The 21534-nt window shown below is 33.9% G+C and overlaps 1 protein-coding gene across 8 annotated transcripts in view; it reads right to left on the bottom strand.

The window, feature by feature from the left end:
• HMBOX1 (homeobox containing 1) overlaps positions 1-21534 on the bottom strand; it is a 196153-nt gene that overhangs the window by 117818 nt on the left and 56801 nt on the right. For all 8 annotated transcript variants that reach the window (XM_044225031.1, XM_044225029.1, XM_044225033.1 and 5 more), the window contains exon 2: positions 3735-3814. In XM_044225031.1, coding sequence (XP_044080966.1) covers positions 3735-3757 — 23 coding nt within the window. In that variant the 5' untranslated portion in view covers positions 3758-3814. The remainder of the gene's footprint in view (positions 1-3734; positions 3815-21534) is intronic.

The raw sequence follows: 21534 nt of genomic DNA, 5'->3' as shown, positions 1-21534 counted from the left end.
ATTTTTCTTTGCCCTTGTGAATAAAGTAGATCTGTCCTTTGCTAACTTCAGTCTTAATGCTTTCGAAATACTTCATAAACTAACCTTAGTTTAAATAAGACTTCATAAACTGTTTCTATCATATGGACAAAAAAAATCAAAGCTGATTTTTTTCCTATTTATTTTCCTGTCCAATTATATCAGAGCAGGTAGTACCTGTATATAATTCCTTAAACCTTTTTCCCTACGGAGCAGCACTGATAGCATAAAACTAAAATAAATTTTATATGAATTTAACCTGTTATTGAAAAGTACCATCCTAAGCTTGTATTGTAACTATCAAAACTAATGATTCCACAGTATCTGGAACAAGTTAGCATTTTATGTCATTTCAGATTCACCATGGGAAACACTTTTATTTCAAAAGCCCTAAAAGGAGATAACAGAACATATGTATTATTTTTTCTGCCTAGAGTGTCTCACTGTTTTCAACTATATGTTCTTGGTAATGTCACTAGTAATATCCCACCTTCTGGCCAAAAAGATGGGTACACAAAGAAGCCAAGCCTTGCCCTCCTTAAAATATTTAGGTTAGATCAGGAGGAAAATGGATAGTCACTATAACCGTGCTCAGTTGCAGAAAGATATTAGTCTGACAGGTTCCTCACCATGTGAAAGAAGGGACTTTTTAGGAGAATAAAGCAGACATGGTAGGAAATGCAGAACAAAGGAGGAAGCAAAAACAAACAAACAAACAAAGGAGAAAGCTCTGCAGTGTTCATACTCTGTTCTAATAATTCCTGAGTCCCTGCCACATCTCTGTCCTTCTTGCTATGTTATGTAAGAGCATAAATTTCCCCTTATGCTACACTTGTTTAAATTGGATATTTGTGCCTTGCACCAAGAGAGGTCCCTAGTACAAAGATATATCTAATGTAAAAAGATCTACAATTGCTAAGATGGAATGTATGATCACTACAGAGTAGAATGATAATGGCATAATGACCAGGATCAAATCATGCATATGATGTTGAATGTACTATATTTCACTGAGAAAATGCCAAGATTAGAAGTTTTCTGGATATCAAGAATAGTATCTCCATGTGTATTAACATATAAACAAAGGTACAGCCTCTCATTTCTACACTTTGTTTCTCATAACTTACCTAGTTTAAGCATGTAATCCTGAAATTATGGCAGTAAATGACATACAAAGGTCATCTAAGTCCATGATACCAGCAATTCTTTTATAACAGAAAAAGATAACATGTATAAACTGAATTAATTTTCTTATATAGCACAAGAACTGTTCACAGGATAAAGAACGTCTTTCACTTTAAATCACTAATCTGAATGCAGACTCAGGCCAATAATAATTGAAAATGATGTGAGAAGAATTTTGACACTGCAGTAACACAGCCAATGTTTAAAGCATAAAAGAACAATTAAATTCAGGAATTATGGCTCAGTTCATAAACTGATATTCCAAAAGACCATACTATCGGACCATAATAGTAAGCCTATTTTATAATCAATTTTATCCCTACTTGGATTTGTACCTAAACCCTTCTTAGATCAGCATCTGGTCCAGAACACTTACTTTAACTAAATTTTACAAACATATAGAACAAAGAAGGTTAAAGCATTTACATATAATTAATCTTGAAATTACTTGTGCAAAAATGACATTACTACCTTACTTGTAAAGCATTAATAGTTACTAAGATCTTATTAAAATAATTGTGTTTAGCATTTTCTTCAGCTTGATTCTCTTTGCTATCTTTTTATCTAGAATGACTAGGCAACATATGACCTACTCATAAGTTAGTTTTGCTTCACATATTTCGTATTTACTGCATGATGATTTAACGCATTCTAGAGTTAATCATAATATTCATCAACTAAAGATGTACTCAGGCTCTTCTTACTATTTATAGCACATTAACCTCTTTCACAATTATTATTACCATCAAAGGAGTGGGAGTCTTAAAGCTTAAAAATGATAAGAAGTGAGAATAAGTAAGAAATGAAGATTTACTGGGGACTGAGCTCAACAGTATGATAAGATGATTCTGTAATTCAAGCCAATAGGAGAACTGACTAAAACAAAAGAATCGGGGTTATTACTACAAATGACAATATAAGATGTTCTTTTCATAATAAAAAGACTTTGAGAAAAATGAGATTATATTCCAATGTGCCAATCACACTTTATAACAGTTATTTTTAAATTAACACTGATAAAGACTGAAATTATCTTCTTGTAGCCACCTTACACATGTTCAGGAAAAAAAAAAATCCAAGTCAAAATTTGCAAGTTTATAGAGGGAAATATAAAGTAGGTGTGCAATCAGAAAACTGGACACCATTTAAAGAAAAAGTCATTCACTCAACTAACATTTACTGAATATACCCTATGTGTCAGACCATGTACTTGGCAAAAAGGGACAGATCAGCAAAAACTCCTGGCCTCATGACGCTTACATTCTAATGGCCATTAAAAACAGCCATTAGCAAGTGCATCATTAAAAAAAAAAAAAAAAAGGGAAACTAAGGCCCAAAGCATGCAGTGCCTTGCCATTTCCCAAGGATATAGCTATTTAGTAGAAGCTCAGGCTACAGTTCACATCACCTGGGCCTAATTCCAGAGACTTTCTGATATACGCTAGTCAGTGAGAGAGGAAAAAAAAAAATTTTTTTTTTGAGAGAGAAAAAGACTTTAACTAAAAACCCAAATAATAAAGAAAATCTATGTTAACATCTACTTACTGGATTATAGAACTGTCAAACAAAATGGAAGGAATTTAATTGAAACATAGCACCAAATTTCAGAAAATACTTATGCTAAAGGCACTCTGCATTAGACTCTAAAGATGCACTTAATGAGCTAATAGATACTTTATCTTCTCTAATATCTGAAATTCCCGGAATACTTTTATTCAGGGGCCTATTTAATACGAACTAGTGGTTACAGTTCATATCCTAGCACAAAAATCTCTCAACATAATACCACCAACTCCATTTGTATTTTTTGCCTGATTCCAAAGAAAGGCTACCAATGACATTAGCTAATAGGCTTAACTACATTATTATCTCCAGGAGGTAAAGGAAAATGGCCAAGGTGCTTAGGAGTTTGCACACAAAGGCAGGGTTAGGGTAACATGCTTCTAATATTCTGCCTGTCACAAGGAATCTAACAGTAGCTAGCCATCTATTCTGTAAGCTTCTTTTTTCTTTGTTCTTTTCTTTCTTTCTTTCTTTCTTTTTTTAGAAGCTTCTTTTTTCTTTAAAGATTTTATTTATTCCATTTGAGAAAGAAAGAGAGTGAGCATGAGCAGGGATAGGGGGATGGGTAAGCAGAGAGAGAAGCAGACTCCCCACTGAGCGAAGAGCCTGACTGGGGTTCAATTGGGCTCCATCCCAGGACCCCGGGATCATGACCTCAGCTGAAAGCAGATGCTTAACCATCTGAGCCACCCAGGTGCCCCGATGTTGTAAGTTTCTAACCTATTAATAAGAAGTTTGACATAATTAATAGTTTTGTTAGAACTGAATGTCAGACATCAAAGTTGAAAAAAAATGGTAAAAGAGAAAGTTCATAGATTTGAAAATTTGTTCCTTTCCACTGTGATTAAAAAATTCTTTCTACTCTACGAATCCCTGCTGTCATTTTTTGGATTGTAATCGTAATGATTTCTTCACTGTATTAAAAACAATTTGGAAGATAAAAATTAAGAAATGGATGGGATACTTACACCACTGGAAAGGAACTGAGCATACTTTACATGAGGTGAATCAATATCCTTCCTAGAGATGATCAGCGTTATTAACCATTCTGTAGAATAAAGACAGAAAAATTCAGAAATATTCATTAATCAAATGTTGATTAAAAATTTTAATTATATAACTAAAAGATATTAACAGTCAACATCAGCTAACCATGTTTTTAAAATTACCTTGTACTTTTAAGATGAAATCTTGGCTTGAAGCAAAATTTAAAAAATAAAAAAATATTGATAGCTTTCACAATTATTCACTTGGAAAAAGCAATAAAAATCACACTCCTGATTTTAAAAATATTGATAGCTTTCACAATTATTCACTTGGAAAAAGTAATAAAATCACACTCCTGATATTTAATGTTATCAGACATCACCCAGGGAAAAAGATATAAATGTGATGGAATGTATATATTACTGAGACATTTGAGAAAACTGTTTGATAATAGTTAACAGTGCACTTATGCAGCACCCTATAAGCAAAAAAACCCACCACAAAATGACTACAGCTAAAAGTCTTAACTGTGGGTAAATTCTGGGGTCTAGTTCCGAGTATATTAGTTCTTAATATCTTGAGTAACTTAATTTCTCTAAGTCCTAATTTCTGCATCTACAAAATAGGGATGATCAATAACTACTTCAAAGAGCTACAAGAAGTTTAAAACATTTTTTTTTAATGGTGATGAAAGCACTTCACAGGCTATCAAGAAGCAGGGACTATTATTACCAATTTAAAAGGGAGATTAGTGTCCATGTTACTTTAGATTACTGAGCACAGTGTAAGTTAATAACAGAGTGAGTCCAGTACTTCTGTCTTCTGATTAGTATTCTACTACTTTATTAACCATTCAGACCCTATGACCCCTTTCAATTCAGACATAGATTTTAACAAAAAAATGAAATCTACTACTCACAGCTTAGGAGCTGAAGATCATGTATTACTTACTGAACTTATTAGCAGTTTCAAACCACAATCTATAGAAGCAACAATTTCCATTAATTCCAAGTTAAGATTATAAATTACACAAAAGTTAAAAATGTTGATGTCAAAACTCTCACATTAAAATACACATTCAGCACTGAATTATATTAAGCAAGACCAAAGTGTCTAACAGTGACTAATGATATATGCGAAATGTACAGGGTAAAGTTAGAAACCTTTCACATTTGCATATCCTAAATTGTAGCTTTAATGAAGTTCCTGTTGTAGTTAATTTTCTTGCTGACTTAAGAAATACCTGTCCTAAAAAAAGGTAGATATAAAGTACAAGGAAAATCTACTGAAAGTGTTGCTGATTCTGAAAATATCAAAACTAAATCACAAAACTGATTACTGGTCAATATAAATTTCTCATTCTTGCTCAAATTCAGTTAAAACATATAAATATCTACTTGCCCTGATATAGGCGCAAACTCATAATAAGAGTAAGATATGGTCCCAGTAGTGTAGGAGCATATTAAACTATAGAAGAAGGTCAAATAAAAATTACACACAACCTCTATAATAAAATGCATAATGTGATAAACCTGAAAATACAAGGTTTATGAGAGTAACAATTTAGAGATTAATTTGGGCTACAGAGAACTGGGAAGACTTCTTAAAGTGAGATCTCAGCTGTTATCTGAAGATCAGAATAAGACTTCCACCAAACCAAGGTGTGAAGGAAGGTGAGAATCAGTGGAAGAAAAGATTCCAGGGAGAAGGAACAGTTAAAGGAGAGGATGAGGTGTGTTTAGGGATTAAGTAGACCTATGTGGCCAGCCTTTTACATATATGCATGAGAAATACATGGGCTAGAAAGGGAAGACTTCCTCAATATGTGGAAGATTGATAAATGCTTCATAGTAATCCTGACCTTTATTCTGCAAATGTGAGGACTATGGTACAACTGAATCAGACAATCTAGGAAGTAAATTACCAAAACCTTCATTTTACAGGTGAGGAAACTGAGATTAAGTCACTGATACAGACTTGTGTAACTGCAAATCACTGAGTTTATGTAATTTACATTATGGATATAAAAAGACTTAAATATTCAACAGAACTAAAATATTCTAAGGACAGAAGAGCAAGCAAGTAAGGTGGTGCTATGAATTCTCTACTCTCGGGCTCAATGTCACAAAGCCTTACCGCATAGGAGACACATTTTTTTTTAATTGACAGATTTTTTAAAAAATTGTTTCAAAAAGGAGTTTAATAAATATAAAACTTACTTAAATGAGTTTTAAATAAAAATTAAAAATCACAGCCATTAGAAAGGCCATTATCAAAGGTGGCTGCGTGGCTTAGTTAGGTAAGTATCTCTTGGTTTCGACTCAGGTCATGATCTCAGGGTCCTGAGAACAAGCCTTGCATCAGACTTCCCCTTCCTCTGCAGCCCCCATCCCCACACATGTGTGCTCTCTCTGTGAAATAAATAAATACATCTTAAAAAGGTGGGGGGGGCATTAAAAAAAAAAAAAGAAGAAAATAACAAGTATTGACAAAGATGCGGAGAAAATGAAACCTTCCGGTGTTGCTGGTGAGAATGTAAAATAGTGCAGCCATTATGGAAAACAATACGGAGGTTTCTCAAAAAATTAAAAATAGAAATACCTTATAATCCAGTAATTCCACTACTGGGTATTTACCAATGAATGTGTAAACAGAAAACCGAAAATATGTATGCACCCCTATATTTATTGCAGCATTACTTACAATAGCCAAAATATGGAAGCAACCTAAGCGTCTACTGACAGATGAATGGATAAAGATGTAGCATATATTTGAATGTAATATTACTCAGCCAGAAAGAAGAATGGGATCTGGGATCACAAGGATGGACCCTGAGGATCAGACATTAATCAGATTGAGAAAGATAAACACCATACGATTTCACTCATAAATGAAATCTAAAAAATAAAGAAACAAACAAAAAGCAGAATCAGACTAATAAATACGAAAATACACTGATGGTTGCCAGGTGGGGGGATGAGCAAAATGGGTAAAGAAAAAAGTAGGAGATACAGATTTCCTGTTATGGAATAAATAAGTCATAGGAATAAATGGTATAGCATGTGGGATATAGTCAGCAATACTGCAAAAGCATTGTGTGGAGAGAGATGGTAGCTACCCTTGTGAGTGCAGTGTAACATTTAGAGATGCTGAATCACTATGTTGTACACCTGAAACTAATGAATACTGTGTGTCAACTATCTTTAAAAAAAAAAAAAAAAGACCTAAAAAAAATAAAAGAAATCGGAACTTAAAAAAAAAAAAAAAAAAAAGCAAGCACCCAGCTCTAAAAAGCAAGTAACCTATAAAGGTTAAAGAATCAGCTCCTCATTGGCCTCTTCATTTTTTGTACTTTAAAGAGAGGAGTGCCTGGGTAGTATAGTCTGGTAAGTGTCTGACTCTTGATTTAGGCTCAGGTTGTGATCTCAAGGTCATGAAATCAAGCCCCCCACCTCTCAGGCTCTGTGCCTGTGGGGAGTCTGCTGGAGATTCTCTCCCTTACCCACTACTGCTGTCTCCCCTGGCATGCATGCTCTTTCTCTCTAAAATAAATAAATCTTTAAAAAAAAATTTAAAAAATAGAGTTAAGGAACATTCACAGACGACAGAGACAAAAGAATCCTGTGCCAACCAAGCTTACATTTTGATACATGAAAAAAACCTGCAAATATGCAAAAATTCAGAGTATATTTTCTCAGGCACCCCAGTTAAGAAACATAACAGAGAAAGGGCTCTAACTAAGAAAAAACAAACCAGAAAAAGAGATGTGGTAACAGGGAAGATGAAAAAGAAGAGTAATATTGTAATCAATGAAACTTTCAGTTTATATTATATAATACACAGTTAAATAATAACCAAATGTCTAGGAAGAGACAACTTATATGATAAAGACTCTTGAAACAAAAGAATGTATCATAAAAACATTTCAATACATTTCTAAACTATTCAAAGTAAAAGAGTTGCAGACAGGTGAGTTGAAGGTAGGCAGAAGTAAAAATACTTCCAAGATCTCATGAGGAAGAAGAGGATAAGGGGAAAAAGGAAGAGAGGCAGAAAATAAAAGTATTCTAAAGGTCTCATCTCTTCAAGGTCAAGAAGCCAACAGAGAAAGCAATTAGCATCTTTGGGGGGAAAAGAATATTTTGTTTTCAGATTACTGCAAAGAAACATGTATCAGTCAAGGTTTAATTTTAAGGTCAAAAGTACTTACCAGTATAAAGAAAAATGTTATACAATTATAAAATACACAGTTTATGATTAAATTGTTAAGAGTTAAAAAACTGTATATACCAAACATAGCAGGCAATAAAGTAAAACTTATTAGAACTTTAATAAATTTATTTTTAAAAATACAAATATGCTGAGTAATTTCAGCATACCTTCTAGAACAGACAAATATAGTTGGAAAGAAGAAAATAACAAATTTAATTATATTATCAATAAATATGATTTTTAAAAGATACTTTGTAATTCTCTAACAAAAAAAGAGATATTTTTTCCTAAGTTTATCACCATGACTGATCCTAAACATGGTCATAATGAAAGTTTTAAGTTATTTCAGAGATATATACCTCAAAAATTAAGAAAAAAAAATTACAAAAATTCCCTTCTGTAAAAACTGTGAGATGACACTTGATAATATTTGGATCAAATAGGAAATCAAAAGGGAAATTATGCTTTATGTGTAAGCTATGACAAAAAATAGAATAAAAATAATTAAAACCCATGTGATCCAGCAAAATTTATATTTACAAGTAAATTTATGGCTCTAAGAATTTTAATTTTTTTTTAAAAGGCAAGGGAGAAAAACACTCTGTAAAAAAGAACTAAGAGAAGAAACGAAATATAGCAAAATAAACTAGGAAGGGAGAACCTGGGTGATTCAGTCCGTTAAGCAGCTGCCTTCGGCTCAGGTCATGATCCCAGGGCCCTAGGATGGAGCCCCGCACTGGGTTCCCTTCTTGGCAGGAAGCCTGCTTCTTCCTCTCCCACTCCCCTGCTTGTGTTCCCTCTTTCCCTATGTCTTTCTCTCTATCAAATAAATAAATAAAATCTTTTTTAAAATTAAAAAAAAAATAAACTAGGAAGAAGAATCTAAGAGATATTTAAAATTAACCTAACATAAAAAAAGTATAGAGGACATAAATAAATCTAAAAAGTACTCCTTTGAACGATGATGAAATAATCACTCAGTCTAGTGAATAGGTTAAACAAGGTGAGGAAAGAGACTTACAAGATTCAGAATAAAAGAGAAAACCATAAGCATAGGAGATAACTAAGAAAACAAGACAAAACTAAAAAAAATAAAAATAAAAAAAAATAACACACACACACAAATGCAACTGCGTGCCAGAATTTGAAAACCTAAAAGAGAATATGATTTCCTAGTAAAATAGGAAATATCAAAATTAACCCAAGAGAAATGAATTCTTGAGTAGAACCAAACACCATAAATTAAAGATAATTTAAAACCTATTATAGAAAAAGATACCAAGACAAGCTGGGTTCTCTGTAGATTCTTTTTTTTTTTTTTTTTTCCCAAAGGTTTGGATTATTTATTTATTTATTTATTTATTAAGATTATTTATTTATTTATTTGAGAGAGAGAGACAGTGAGAGAGAGCATGAGCGAGGAGAAGGTCAGAGAGCGAAGCAGACTCCCCATGGAGCTGGGAGCCTGATGTGGGACTCGATCCCGGGACTCCAAGATCACGCCCTGAGCCGAAGGCAGTCGTCCAACCAACTGAGCCACCCAGGCGTCCCCTCTGTAGATTCTTAATCTTTAAAAAAAAAAAAAAAAAAATTTTTTTTTCTGCTAATATCAAACCATAGAAAAATACAAAAAATGTTCCAAGCCATTTTTAGATCAAAACAACACAAAGCCAAATCTAATAAAGGTACTAGCACATAAAATATACCCATAAACCGATTTCACTTAAAAGTATAATTCTGAATTAAAAAAAAAACAACAACAATGTAGACAACAGAGTCCAGCCACATGTGAAAAATAATATCCTATTATAATTATTGCAGAAATATGACAGTGGTCCCTTTATAATCAACATAATCCAAGACATCAACAAATTCAGGAGAAAAAAAATCATATCATTTTATCAATTGATGCTGAAAAGTCATTTGATAAAATTCAGCAACCATTTTTAACAAAAGCTCTATGGGAAAAAATAGAAAAAAATAAGCATTTTTGAAAAAAGAACAGTAGCAAGTACCATAAGCAGCAAAACACTATAACCATTTCAAATAAAACTAAGGTTGCATGGACACAATAAATATGTACATACAGTGTACATATACGTGTGTTTATATATATACCTATATTAAGAACTTGCTTCTGTATGGAAATCTGATGAACTGCGGAAGAGAACCAACAACAGTGGTTACTTTGAGTACAGGGTAGAGACTGAAAAGATCAGAGAAAGGGTAGGAAGGAGAGTGTACACAGGAAACTATTTTTATTATTCTAATCATATGAATGTTATTACTCATTCAATAAATCAAATTAATAAAATGAGGGGTTAGAACAGGAAGCCCAGGTGTGCCTGGGTGGCTCACTCACTGAAGTGTCTGCCTTCAGCTCAAGATCCCAGAGTTCTGGAATCAAGTCCCCCATAGGGCTCTCTGCTCAGTGGAGAGCCTGCTTTTCCCTCTGCCCATTACTCTGCTCATACTCGCTCACTCTCTCTCTCATTCTCAAATAAATAAAACCTTAAAAAAAAGAACAGGAAGTCCACTAATCCCTTTAAAATAAACACTGACTTGAAGATTATAGCAACTAATTAAGATACAAAAATGAATTAACTAGCATAAATATCAGAATGAAAGAGAAAAATATCTTTTTTGCTAATGACCTGATGGAATACCTAGAAAATGCAGACAATTCCAGTAAAAGAAAACTGAAATTAATAAAAATAAATTATCAAAAATACAATACAGTTAAAATAAATAATAAATAATTTTCCCTAGTTTAGAGAGAAACACCTACAAAAATAATGGGAAAAATATTTCATTCATAGTACTTTGCCCCAATGACTGTCTAGAGAAATAACCTCAAAAGATTTGTTCTTTAATTTTTATAGGATCTTAAAGTTATAAAGCAGAAAGTCCAAGAACTACCCAGAAAAAAGAGAAAACCAAAAGTGGACTTCACTGACCATGTTTCAGAATACAGTCAAAAGACATTAATTAAGGGGCGCCTGGGTGGCTCAGCTGGTTAAGCCTCTGCCTTCGCCTCAGGTCATGATCCCGGGATCCTGGGATCAAGCCCCCCATTAGGCTCCCTGCTCAGCGGGGAGCCTGCTTTTCCCTCTTCCTCTGCCTGCAGCTCCCCCTGCTTGTGTGCTTTCTCTCTCTCTGTCAAATTAATAAGTAAAAATCTTAAAAAGAAAAAAAAAGACAATAATCAAAGCAACATGGCATTGTCTTAGGAATAGAAACAGATGAGAGGAACAGAATAAAGAACTTAAATACAGATTCTAGCACATATGAAAAATGTACAAGTCAGAAGTTAAATTCTATTTCTGCAGGAAGATAATTTTTTTTAAAATTATCACCACAAAACTGGCTGTCATCTAGCAAAAAAACCCACAGATCTTTATCTTACATTCTTTTTTTTTTTTTAAGATTTTATTTATTTATTTGACAGACAGAGATCACAAGTAGGCAGAGAGGCAGGCAGAGAGAGAGAGAGAGAGGAGGAAGCAGGCTGCTGGCAGAGCAGAAAGCCCAATGTGGGGCTCAATCCCAGGACCCTGGGATCACGACCCGAGCCAAAGGCTTTTTTAACCCACTGAGCCACACAGGCGCCCCTCTTACATTCTTTATTAAAAAAATAAACTCTAGGCAGTTTAAAGAAGGACAAACAAAAGAAATAAACCACAGCAATACATTCTACAACATAATTTATAAGATGACAAGTATTCTAAACAATCTTAACAAAGAGGAGAAACTTGAAAAGATAGACATAAAAGTTTAGTTTCCTAGACATAATAAGTGAAAAAAAGCATAAACAAACTCAGAAATTAAACCAGAAAAAATATTTGACATGTAGAAAGAGAGCAGACTCAAGTTGTCAAGTTTATAAAAAAAAACTCAAACTTACTAAAAGCAAAATAATAATTATGTGGTTTAACAATGAGATTATCACTTTAGCAAAAATGTAAAAGACTGATTAATACCTTCTCAAAAGGGTACTGTTTTATTTCGTTATCTAAGTGAATTATTCTATCCTTTTCAAAGGACTCTAGCACCATGTATAAAATTTAAAGTACATATACCTTGAACCTAGTAGTCCAATTCCTGGTAATCTAGCATATAGAAATATAAGTAATCATACCTAATATGTACAAAGATGCTTACTGTCACTTATTTTCCAAATTCTTAGTCTTCACAAACAGAGATGTTTCAATCAATACAGGAATGGCTGAATACATTACGATTTACTCTGATCAATTAACACAATGCAATCATTAAAAAGAATAAATTAGTTTTTAGGTACCTTGGTGGTGGATTTGCACATTTCATTTGTTGAGAAAAAAAAACCCAAAATGCCATCAAATGAGTATTATATGACCAGGTTTTTCAAAAAATACAATAAAAAAAACCCCTTTGGATGTGTAGGTCTTATGTCAGGGGTTAGAGCTATATGCATACATATAACACATATGTAAGTACCTGAGCACAGAGAGAAAAACAGGTAGTCATCAGGTCATGGAGTTGGGGTTAAGGACAGAAACGTGTATTTGGAATATAGTCAGGAAGGATAAATAATCTATACAATAGATATACATACACACACATTTATGCAATAAAATTATAAAAATTCCTACTATCAGAAATGGACTCAATTATCAAATGATTAATTTAGGGTTGTCAAAATCCTACACAAAGGCTGAACAATAAAGAAGCCTACTGTCAGCATTGTTGACTACTGAGGAAAAATATAATCCAGAAAATCCATTAGGAATAAAAACCTGTAGATCCTGTATAATCCACAGGTAGTAAGAAAGCTTTTTTTTTTTTTTAACATAAAAAGTAGTAAAGGAAAAGATTAAATTTTTTGTCTTTTTTTCTAAAGAAAAGATGAATTTCAAAGGAACGATAGTCCTTTTTCTCTTCCCACCCCAAAACTCCTTTTTCTCTTCCATCCAAACACCACGCAGTTTCTTCATACATCTTTGTACAAGGGTGAATATAACTTTATGATAAATTCCCAGCAGAGAAACTGTTATGACAAAAAGTATATACATTTTAAGTTATGATACATTTGTCAAATTGCCTCCCAAAGAGGAAATAATTTATACTCTCACCTTCAGGAGGTGCTTAATTGTGAATCCAGTATATCACTGGTGATATACAATTGAATTTATGCTGTGCAGTTCAGCATCTATCTGTTTCATTCAATAAGAGTAAATACAGGAAGGACAGAATATTTAAATCAAGGAAGAAAGACATAAACAAGGAGTATAAGGCTTTACGAAAAGGGAAGCATAAAAGAAGGTGAAGAGTTAGCTATCGTACAAGCAGTAAGCAAGCCATCAAAAGGAGAGGAAACAGTGGACAGTACAAACATCAATTAGTAATCCCTTATGTCCATATTTGGATACTAAAAAAGAATTCTCAGAAGTTTAAAACAACCATTACAGAGCTCCTCTTATTGCTCATTCAGCACCTCACACAGACCCCAGTGTTACCATTTAAACTACTTAAAATAAAGTAAGAATGTGTTAAAATAAGAGGTACACAGCTTCATGATCCTGTAAGTTAGATGCTATTAGTATTTTCAAATTACAGACTGTGAATTCACAGAATTTACCGAAGTGAACCCTTTTCCTGACTAGATACACATCAAGACATATACACATACACAAATACATAACTAAACATAAGGGCTGCCTGGTTGGTGCAGTCAGTTAAGCATCCAGCTCTTGGTTTCAGCTCAGGTCACGATCTCAGATCAGGGTCATGGAATGGAGCCCGGTGTCAGGCTCCATTCTCAGCATGGAGTCTGCTTGAGATTCTCTTTCCCACTCCTCCTGCTCCTCTCACTCATGTTCTCTCTCTCTCAAATAAATAAATAAATCCTTTTTTTTAAAAAAAGAGAGAGATCAATAAACAATACATGAAGGTAGAAAGGGTCTTAAAAAACTCCACTAGAAAAAATAAAGTGAATATCCCTTCCCCTTACTTCTCAGTCCTTTTGTCCAAAGATAAATATTATTAAGTTTCCTGTGAATCTGTATAAAGATAAAAATTAAGAAATAAATATACATAGACCTCCATATGGCTACCATACAATTCCTTTCCCTAATGGTGGTTTTAAAAAACTTTTTATTATGAAAATTTGCAAATATGTACAAGGGCAGTTAGAACACAGTAATAAATGCTTAAGTGCTTATCACCCAGCTTGAATAATTAAGAAGGGAGGGTAGTGGTTAATTGTTTTAAAGTAAATTCCAGCCATCTTAATCATTTTAACATGTAATTCTTAGGAAGCCTGAATATCTGGTTTCTACATTCAGGAGTAGATTAGATATAGAAATTTAGAAAGTGGTCCGGAGTGTATAAAAAGCTTTACCACAGAAAAAATGATAGCTCCCTGAAAAGAACAAAATGAAATACATGAAAACAACTATTTAATTATACATCATACATCTAACACTAGCTTTTCAAAAAGTTAAAATCATATTTAGTGGCCTTTGTTTTGTTTAAACACAAAAGACAGGAAAGTATGTGACACACTCGTTTTTAATTTTTTTTAAGATTTTATTTATTTATTTGACAGACAGAGATCACAAGCAGGCAGAGGGGCAGGCAGAGAGAGGGGTTGGGGGAAGCAGTCTTCCTGCTGAGCTGAGAGCCTGACGCGGGGCTCAATCCCAGGTCCCTGAGATTATGACCTGAGCCGAAGGCAGAGGCTTAAACTACTGAGCCACCCAGGTACCCTGATACACTCATTTTTAAAAGTTGAAATGGTTAAAAGTTTACATTTTAGGGAGTAATCAGAAAGTGTTTCATTTATGTCAAACATTTTCCCCTGGACAATGCTACATAAATGAGGCCTTACTACATTTACCTATGATTTGAGAGGCATATGCAGATTTCTGCAGTGTAAAATGCTTGGTGATAAAAGGAAAACAGAACCACAGATATTACAAATTTTTACAAGCTCATCTACATGAGAATATTAATTTCTCAAATAATGCCTCCAAGTAGTTAAAAACTGTAAATAACAACTCATTAAATAACAACTCACTGGGTAAGTGCTTTACACATACAAACTCATTTAATCTCACAATCTCTGAGGTAGGGAATTAAGTCAAGACACTACTTATCCACTGTCAATCAGCTAATGGACCTTTCCTTTTCTTATTAGAATTATAACTATATATGTACTTACATCAGGCTTCATCTTTCTGCAAATATAATTTTAGGGATACAGTTTATAATTTTTCTGGGGCAATTTTTAATTGTGATAGGTACTATGCAACAAGCTGAGCAACAGATACACCATTAAAAATCTAATATTTACATCAAGTTTTACTTATTACGATTCATGATTAAAGGATATCTCATATTATGGAGAATTTTATTCCAAAAGAATTATTACATTTACTACTTGTCAAAATTTTAAAGACCTATAGACTCATGTAGCTTCTCCTACAACTCCAGTAACATGGAAATTTAATGGAAGAGTTTTGCTGATAAAGATCTTCCTTTTATAGACTCTAAATGGTTTCTTATAACTTCAACCCACTCGTCTGGCTGAATCAATACAGACTAAATTTCTTCTTTTCTCTTTCACAAGGCAGCTTTTAAAATTATCTGCATAATCTTGCAAAGAGTCTCCATGCTAAATATTCCCAGTCCTGATTCCAATTTGACATGGTTTCTTCATTTGTCATGATCCCGAATGTCTTCTCTTAAAAAGTGGCTCCCCAAATTCAACACAATACTTCTGCAAAGAACCTAATCAGAGCAGAATACAGGGAACTATTAGTTTTCTTGTCCTAGACCTAAAGTTATATTACTTTCTAATAATACAACTTTTTTATATGTACTAAATTTGCAGACCAGTTTTTTTGCACATTCATTCAAGAGGCAGTGATTAAACATCCATGATGGTAACTGAACCAGGCCTCTTTTTATCCCAGACTTCCCTTCCCTAAAGTCGGCTTTTTTTAAAAAGCAAAAACAATTTCACTTTTCCTTTCTTTTTCTTCTAAGCAAATATTAATCTTCAGTGTATCATATACTTATATTGTCTATTATCTATGTCACTATCGTCCATTATCTATACCTGCCCTAGTATCTGGAACATAATAGGCACTACAATATTTGTTGAACTAATTCATGAATAGATAGGAGAGAGTGGAACATTCCTGTTTTTTACGGCCTCTAGAAAGGAATCTCTTGGCTACTATACTTCATCGTTGGATGATCTTGAAGCTTTATCAATAAACACAATTAATCAGAGGAACCATATGACTGGCACATATCCTCTAGAATTTACTATGGTGGTCAAATAAAGGAGTTATAGGTTTTGATTACTTTAAGATATGTGGTGTACTCCTGACTATTTTTCCATTCCCCAAAGTATTCCCTACTTTTTTTTCCATTCTAAAATAATGGTATAGCCTGAAAATAAAAATAGACATTTCTCTATTATTAATAGAAGGTCACTAGTAAATTTCTATAGAACTGTGCTGTGAAATGTTAGGAAATACTTATACTTAAGTAAGAGGCTGAGCCAACATCTCTGCCTTTATATGTAGCCTCAAATGTACTTGACTCCAATCATGACCACCTTTATACCTGTGTCGGTTTAGACACCACTTTCTTGTGGCTTTTATATCTGAAAGAATTGTAGTTTCAGATTTTTATAATTTATTTAAGTTCAAAATATATGAAGTGGCTACTGTTTATATCATCCTATTTTGCATTCCCTACTATAGAAGCCTCAGGGTGCTTGACTCTCATGGGGTTCTTACAGTTAAGTTACACTGTGACCCTACTTCATTCTTATTGAATTGCAGTACCAATACATTGTAGCAGACAGCATTTCCTCTCCACATCAGTTTAGAACAGTTGTTCCCAAACTGTGCTATGCATCAGAATTAAATACAGAATCCTTAGCCAACTCTGGACCTACTGAATCCAAATAATTGGGTGTAGGAATCCATGAACACTTTTCTTCCTTAAAGATTTCATTTATTTATTTAGGAGACAAAGAGGGGCAGAGTGTGGGCAAGTGGAGGGGAGGGGCGGGGGGGGGGAGAGAGAGAGAGAGAGAGTCTCAAGCAGACTCCACGGTGAGTGTGGAGCCTGACACAGGGATCAGTCTCACAACCTTGAGATCCTAACTTGACCCCAAACTGAATCAGATGTTTAACAGACTTAGCCACCTAGGCACCATTCCATGAAAACTCTTAAACAGCTCCTGAGGTAATGCTACTTGGAAACTACTGGTTTAGAGAATAAAAAAGAACTCTACTAATATGGCAATGCCACAGCTGGTGTATGAAAGGTAATGTCTAGGTATGAAGACAATTTTGAGAATAATGTTACCCAAAATGTTTCCTATTATTGCCCGTATCAATCAATACTCTAAGCTGAATACTTAAAATAAACTTAAATGTTAAAAATAAAAGAAATTTGGGGTGCCTGGGTGGCTCAGTGGGTTAAAGCTTCTCCCTTCCACTCAGGTCATGATCCCAGGGTCGTGGGATCGAGCCCCGCATAGGGCTCTCTGCTCAGCAGGGAGCCTGCTGCCCCCTCTCTCTCTACCTGCCTCTCTGCCTCTTGTGATCTCTGTCTGTCAAATAAATAAATAAAATCTCAAAAAAAACCCTAAATTAAATTAATTGAAGGTAACATTGACAGAATTCTGATTCAGGAAATTCAAATTAAACAGGAAAGTTTAATTTGGAGGTAGAGGCTATCATCATTACAAAAAATGTTTAAAGTCTGTGTTACTATCATTCAAAAACAGAACTATCCCCTGGATTAACATACACAAATAAATTCCACTGACACATATTTAGAATATTTTGATGTTAAAATATAACAATTTACTCACAGAACCAATCCACATGCCTTGATCCATGGCTCAAGCATTCATACAGCTTTGAAGCCTCTATTTTCTTCTGCAGGCAGATTATATAATATACTGATAAGTAACTTCTAGAACAAAAACTTGAGATTCTGCATTTCTGAAAGATCTAATATTTTCTTCCTGTTTTGCATTTCCCTATCCTAGCAGTTTCCCAATGCTTAATAAATGAAATAATTATACAATTGGATAAGAGATTTCATTAAGCTATATTAAGATAAATCATAAAATCTTAGATTAAGCTAGAATAGATGTTAACAGTGTATTCCAATCACCTCTGTTTACAGATTAAAAAAAAAAAATCTGAAAATAGGAGCCAGAAACATCGACTCCCAAGTTAGTGCTCACACTAGTTTACCAATAAGTAAAAGCAAAAATTCCAGTTAGTTATCCAGAAACGCAGCCTCTTTATAAATGCATGAAATCTGAAGGCTTTGTTGAGTTCAGAATTGTTATAAATATGCTAACAGAAGCTGTCCATAGCTGGCTCTGGGCAAGTATTTATTGGTGAGGGATTAACACAATTTAACACATTTTGAGAAACAACATAACAAAAGATATGAGATAATTGTTTGGTACCCACTTTTCCCTACAGGCACTTCTTGTTATGTGTCAATCATTTTATGCATAAAGAGCATCTCAAGTCATACAGTACCTTGTATTCACTCGTTCATGTTTTCAACAAATATTTACTGAGCATCTATTATATGTGAGAAATTATACTGGGAAATACAGCAATGAAGTAAACAAAGTCCCTGTTCATATACAGTTTACATTCTTGTGGTGAAAGGCAAAAAATATATATATATATTTAAAAGGTGAAATATACAGTATTTAGATCATGATAGGTAAAACAGAGAAGAATAAAGCTGAGAAAGCATTTAGGGATTGTGGGTGGAGGCGTTAAAACTTTAAGTAGGGTGCTCAGAGAAAGCCTCAGTGATAAAGCTAAATCAGAGTAAAGATTTGAAAGACATTAGGAAGCAAGCCATGTAGATAAAGGTGAGAAAGCATTCAAGATCAAGATCTCGAGGCAGAAACTGTCTACCATGTTTAAAGAATACCACTGAGGACTCTAGCCACTGTGGTAGACTCTAGCCTCTACCACTGAGGACAATAGAACATGAAATCAGAGAAGTGGGAGCTTCTAGGAAGGCCAGGTCAAACAGGAACCTATGGTTGAAAATTTCTATTAAAAATACTAAATATTGTCTTGGCTAGGTAGAAATTAAATCAATAGCTTTACTAGGGATGACCCAATTTAATAGGAAATTTATCATGAATTTGTAATGATAGAATTTCTGATAATATCAACAACAGGTTAATGGAAATGTTATTCTGGGGCATTCCCAGCATCCATTAAATTGACTTCAGAGCAACATCAACTACTCATATGACTAGCTCTGAAGCATCCTCTTGTCCATTTACTAGGAGGTGAGTGCTAAAAGGAGGATATAAAGGTAGAGGATGAGGGAATTCATATCCTCTCCCTTGCAAGAGAAGCAGAGAATGCTTTACCTTCTACATCTCAGGAGAATATGCTAATACATAATTCAAAATAAGGAGGTGGCCAATCAGATAATGTTTTACCACTGAAGTTGAAATCAAATAAATTCCAAGGAGCCAACTTACACTTTATCCCCAAACTTATAACACTGTAGGCATCCCAAGGACAGCTGTACTTTCTTTTATTCCCCGCATTCCCAACAATCTACTACAGTTATTTTCAAGCCTCACATTTTGTACTGCCTGACTGCACAGACATAAAAAAGCATCTCAAGTCATGAGAAAATGCTCTCTACCCAAGTTAGAGAGCCCACGGCTTTTCTTGTATTCATCTTTAAAATCCTGGGGGGTGCAGATATCATCACATTTTCTCTTTCTTTTGTTCCTTTATGTTCCCCCTGACCTGACCATTCCCAGCAAGATCACAAATTCTACTCCAAAACCATAATGGCTTATCTCAATTTTATTTGCTGTAATATAATCTCTATATATTTCAGATCCCTTATTCTGAGTTATTTTCCTCATATATCTACTGACAAACTCATGAGTTCTCTAACTATAAGGACAATTATAAAGTGTAATGTACCATACAAAATACAGTATTAATATTTTAAAATTGTTTACTATATCTACCAAATACTACTAGCTCTCAAAAAGCACTCTCTGTACTATGGATTTATATCTAATAATAAATAGCAAGAAATGTTCAATCTTTGGAATAATTTCCAAACTCAAATCAGTTTTAAATTCTTTCATATTATGGCTGACCAGCATTTTAAAATGTGCTAAATCTGTATCCCATGGTCTTTACTACTTTTTTTAATATGAGTTAACATATAAACAAAAGAAAAGGTTTAAAAATATCTATCAAGCACATTCATATTAAAGACAATCTCTACAAAGGGCAGAGAATGATTCAGTCTTAAAATTCTGATTTACACTTTATGCCATATCCCAAAATATTAAACATTAATAACTTCAACATATATGATAGGTTGTCATTTTAAATTGGAATTTATAGCTTGAAAAATCGACTCTTTATACAGTGAACTGAAACAAAACACAAATATATCGGGGGGGTGGGAGGTTGGGGTACCAGGTGGGGGGTATTATAGAGGGCACGGATTGCATGGAGCACTGGGTGTGGTGAAAAAATAATGAATACTGTTTTTCTAAAAATAAATAAATTGGAAAAAAAAACACAAGTATATGCTAAACGAATGGTTTAATTATCCCTTTTAGCAGGTTCTTTTATCTGTAACTTTCACTATCTTACTCGAAACCTTCTCTTCTGCTATATTGATGCCATGGTTTCCAACTGTCCTCCTTACCTCCATTCTTTTCCATGTGACACACCATTAACAAAACAGTCTTTCTAAAATTTAAAACTGGGAGTATAACAGAATAATACAAAGAATAAGAGACCTGGAGGAAGATGTTTGAAATCTCAGCTTCTACCACTTGTTAGCAGTTTGATCTTGTACAAATGTCTTAATCTCGCTAAGCACTGGTTTTCTCCTCGGTGAATCGTGAGCAGTGATTTCTGAATAGTGACCTGAAGGGGTCACTATGAGGACTAAAATACCATTAAAAAGGCTCCTGAATTTAGGCACCCAGAAATGTTAGCTCTCTTGCTCCTTTGTAGATATGAACCATGAATCTTTCAAAAAGGTTACTGTAACCTAAGGGAAACTAACTTAAAAAGACTATCAGAAAAACTATGTAATGGCTTGTATTGAGAATAGTGGCTTTCTAGTAGGGAAGCTTATTTGGAAAACTAAACTATAAGAAAATAGTTTCACGAGTATGCAGAAATCGAGAATAGCTCTCAGCCAAGAACTGTTTGGACATGGCTTGCTTTTCCCCAGTAACTGCAAGGACTCATTGTCCAAAGTTTCCCCACCACCACCAAATTCAATTTTTTATAGTGCCTCTAACTAACTTTCTAATTACTCTAATTATGAGTATATGACCTTGGCCATTTGAGAAAAAGCATCAATGGCAGTAGTTTCCAACCATCTGAAAGAAATTACTTTTTATTTCCTCAAAACTGTGTAATCACCTTTGATGAACTGGGGTGGGCGCAACAGAAGTCTCTGACAAGAGGGAGGGAAGAGGTAATACAGACAATTATATAACCCCTCTAGTAG

Source organism: Neovison vison, chromosome 11 (genome assembly GCF_020171115.1).
Source record: "Neovison vison isolate M4711 chromosome 11, ASM_NN_V1, whole genome shotgun sequence".
Classification (NCBI taxonomy): domain Eukaryota; kingdom Metazoa; phylum Chordata; class Mammalia; order Carnivora; family Mustelidae; genus Neogale; species Neogale vison.
This window is presented reverse-complemented; position numbering and strand designations above follow the sequence as displayed.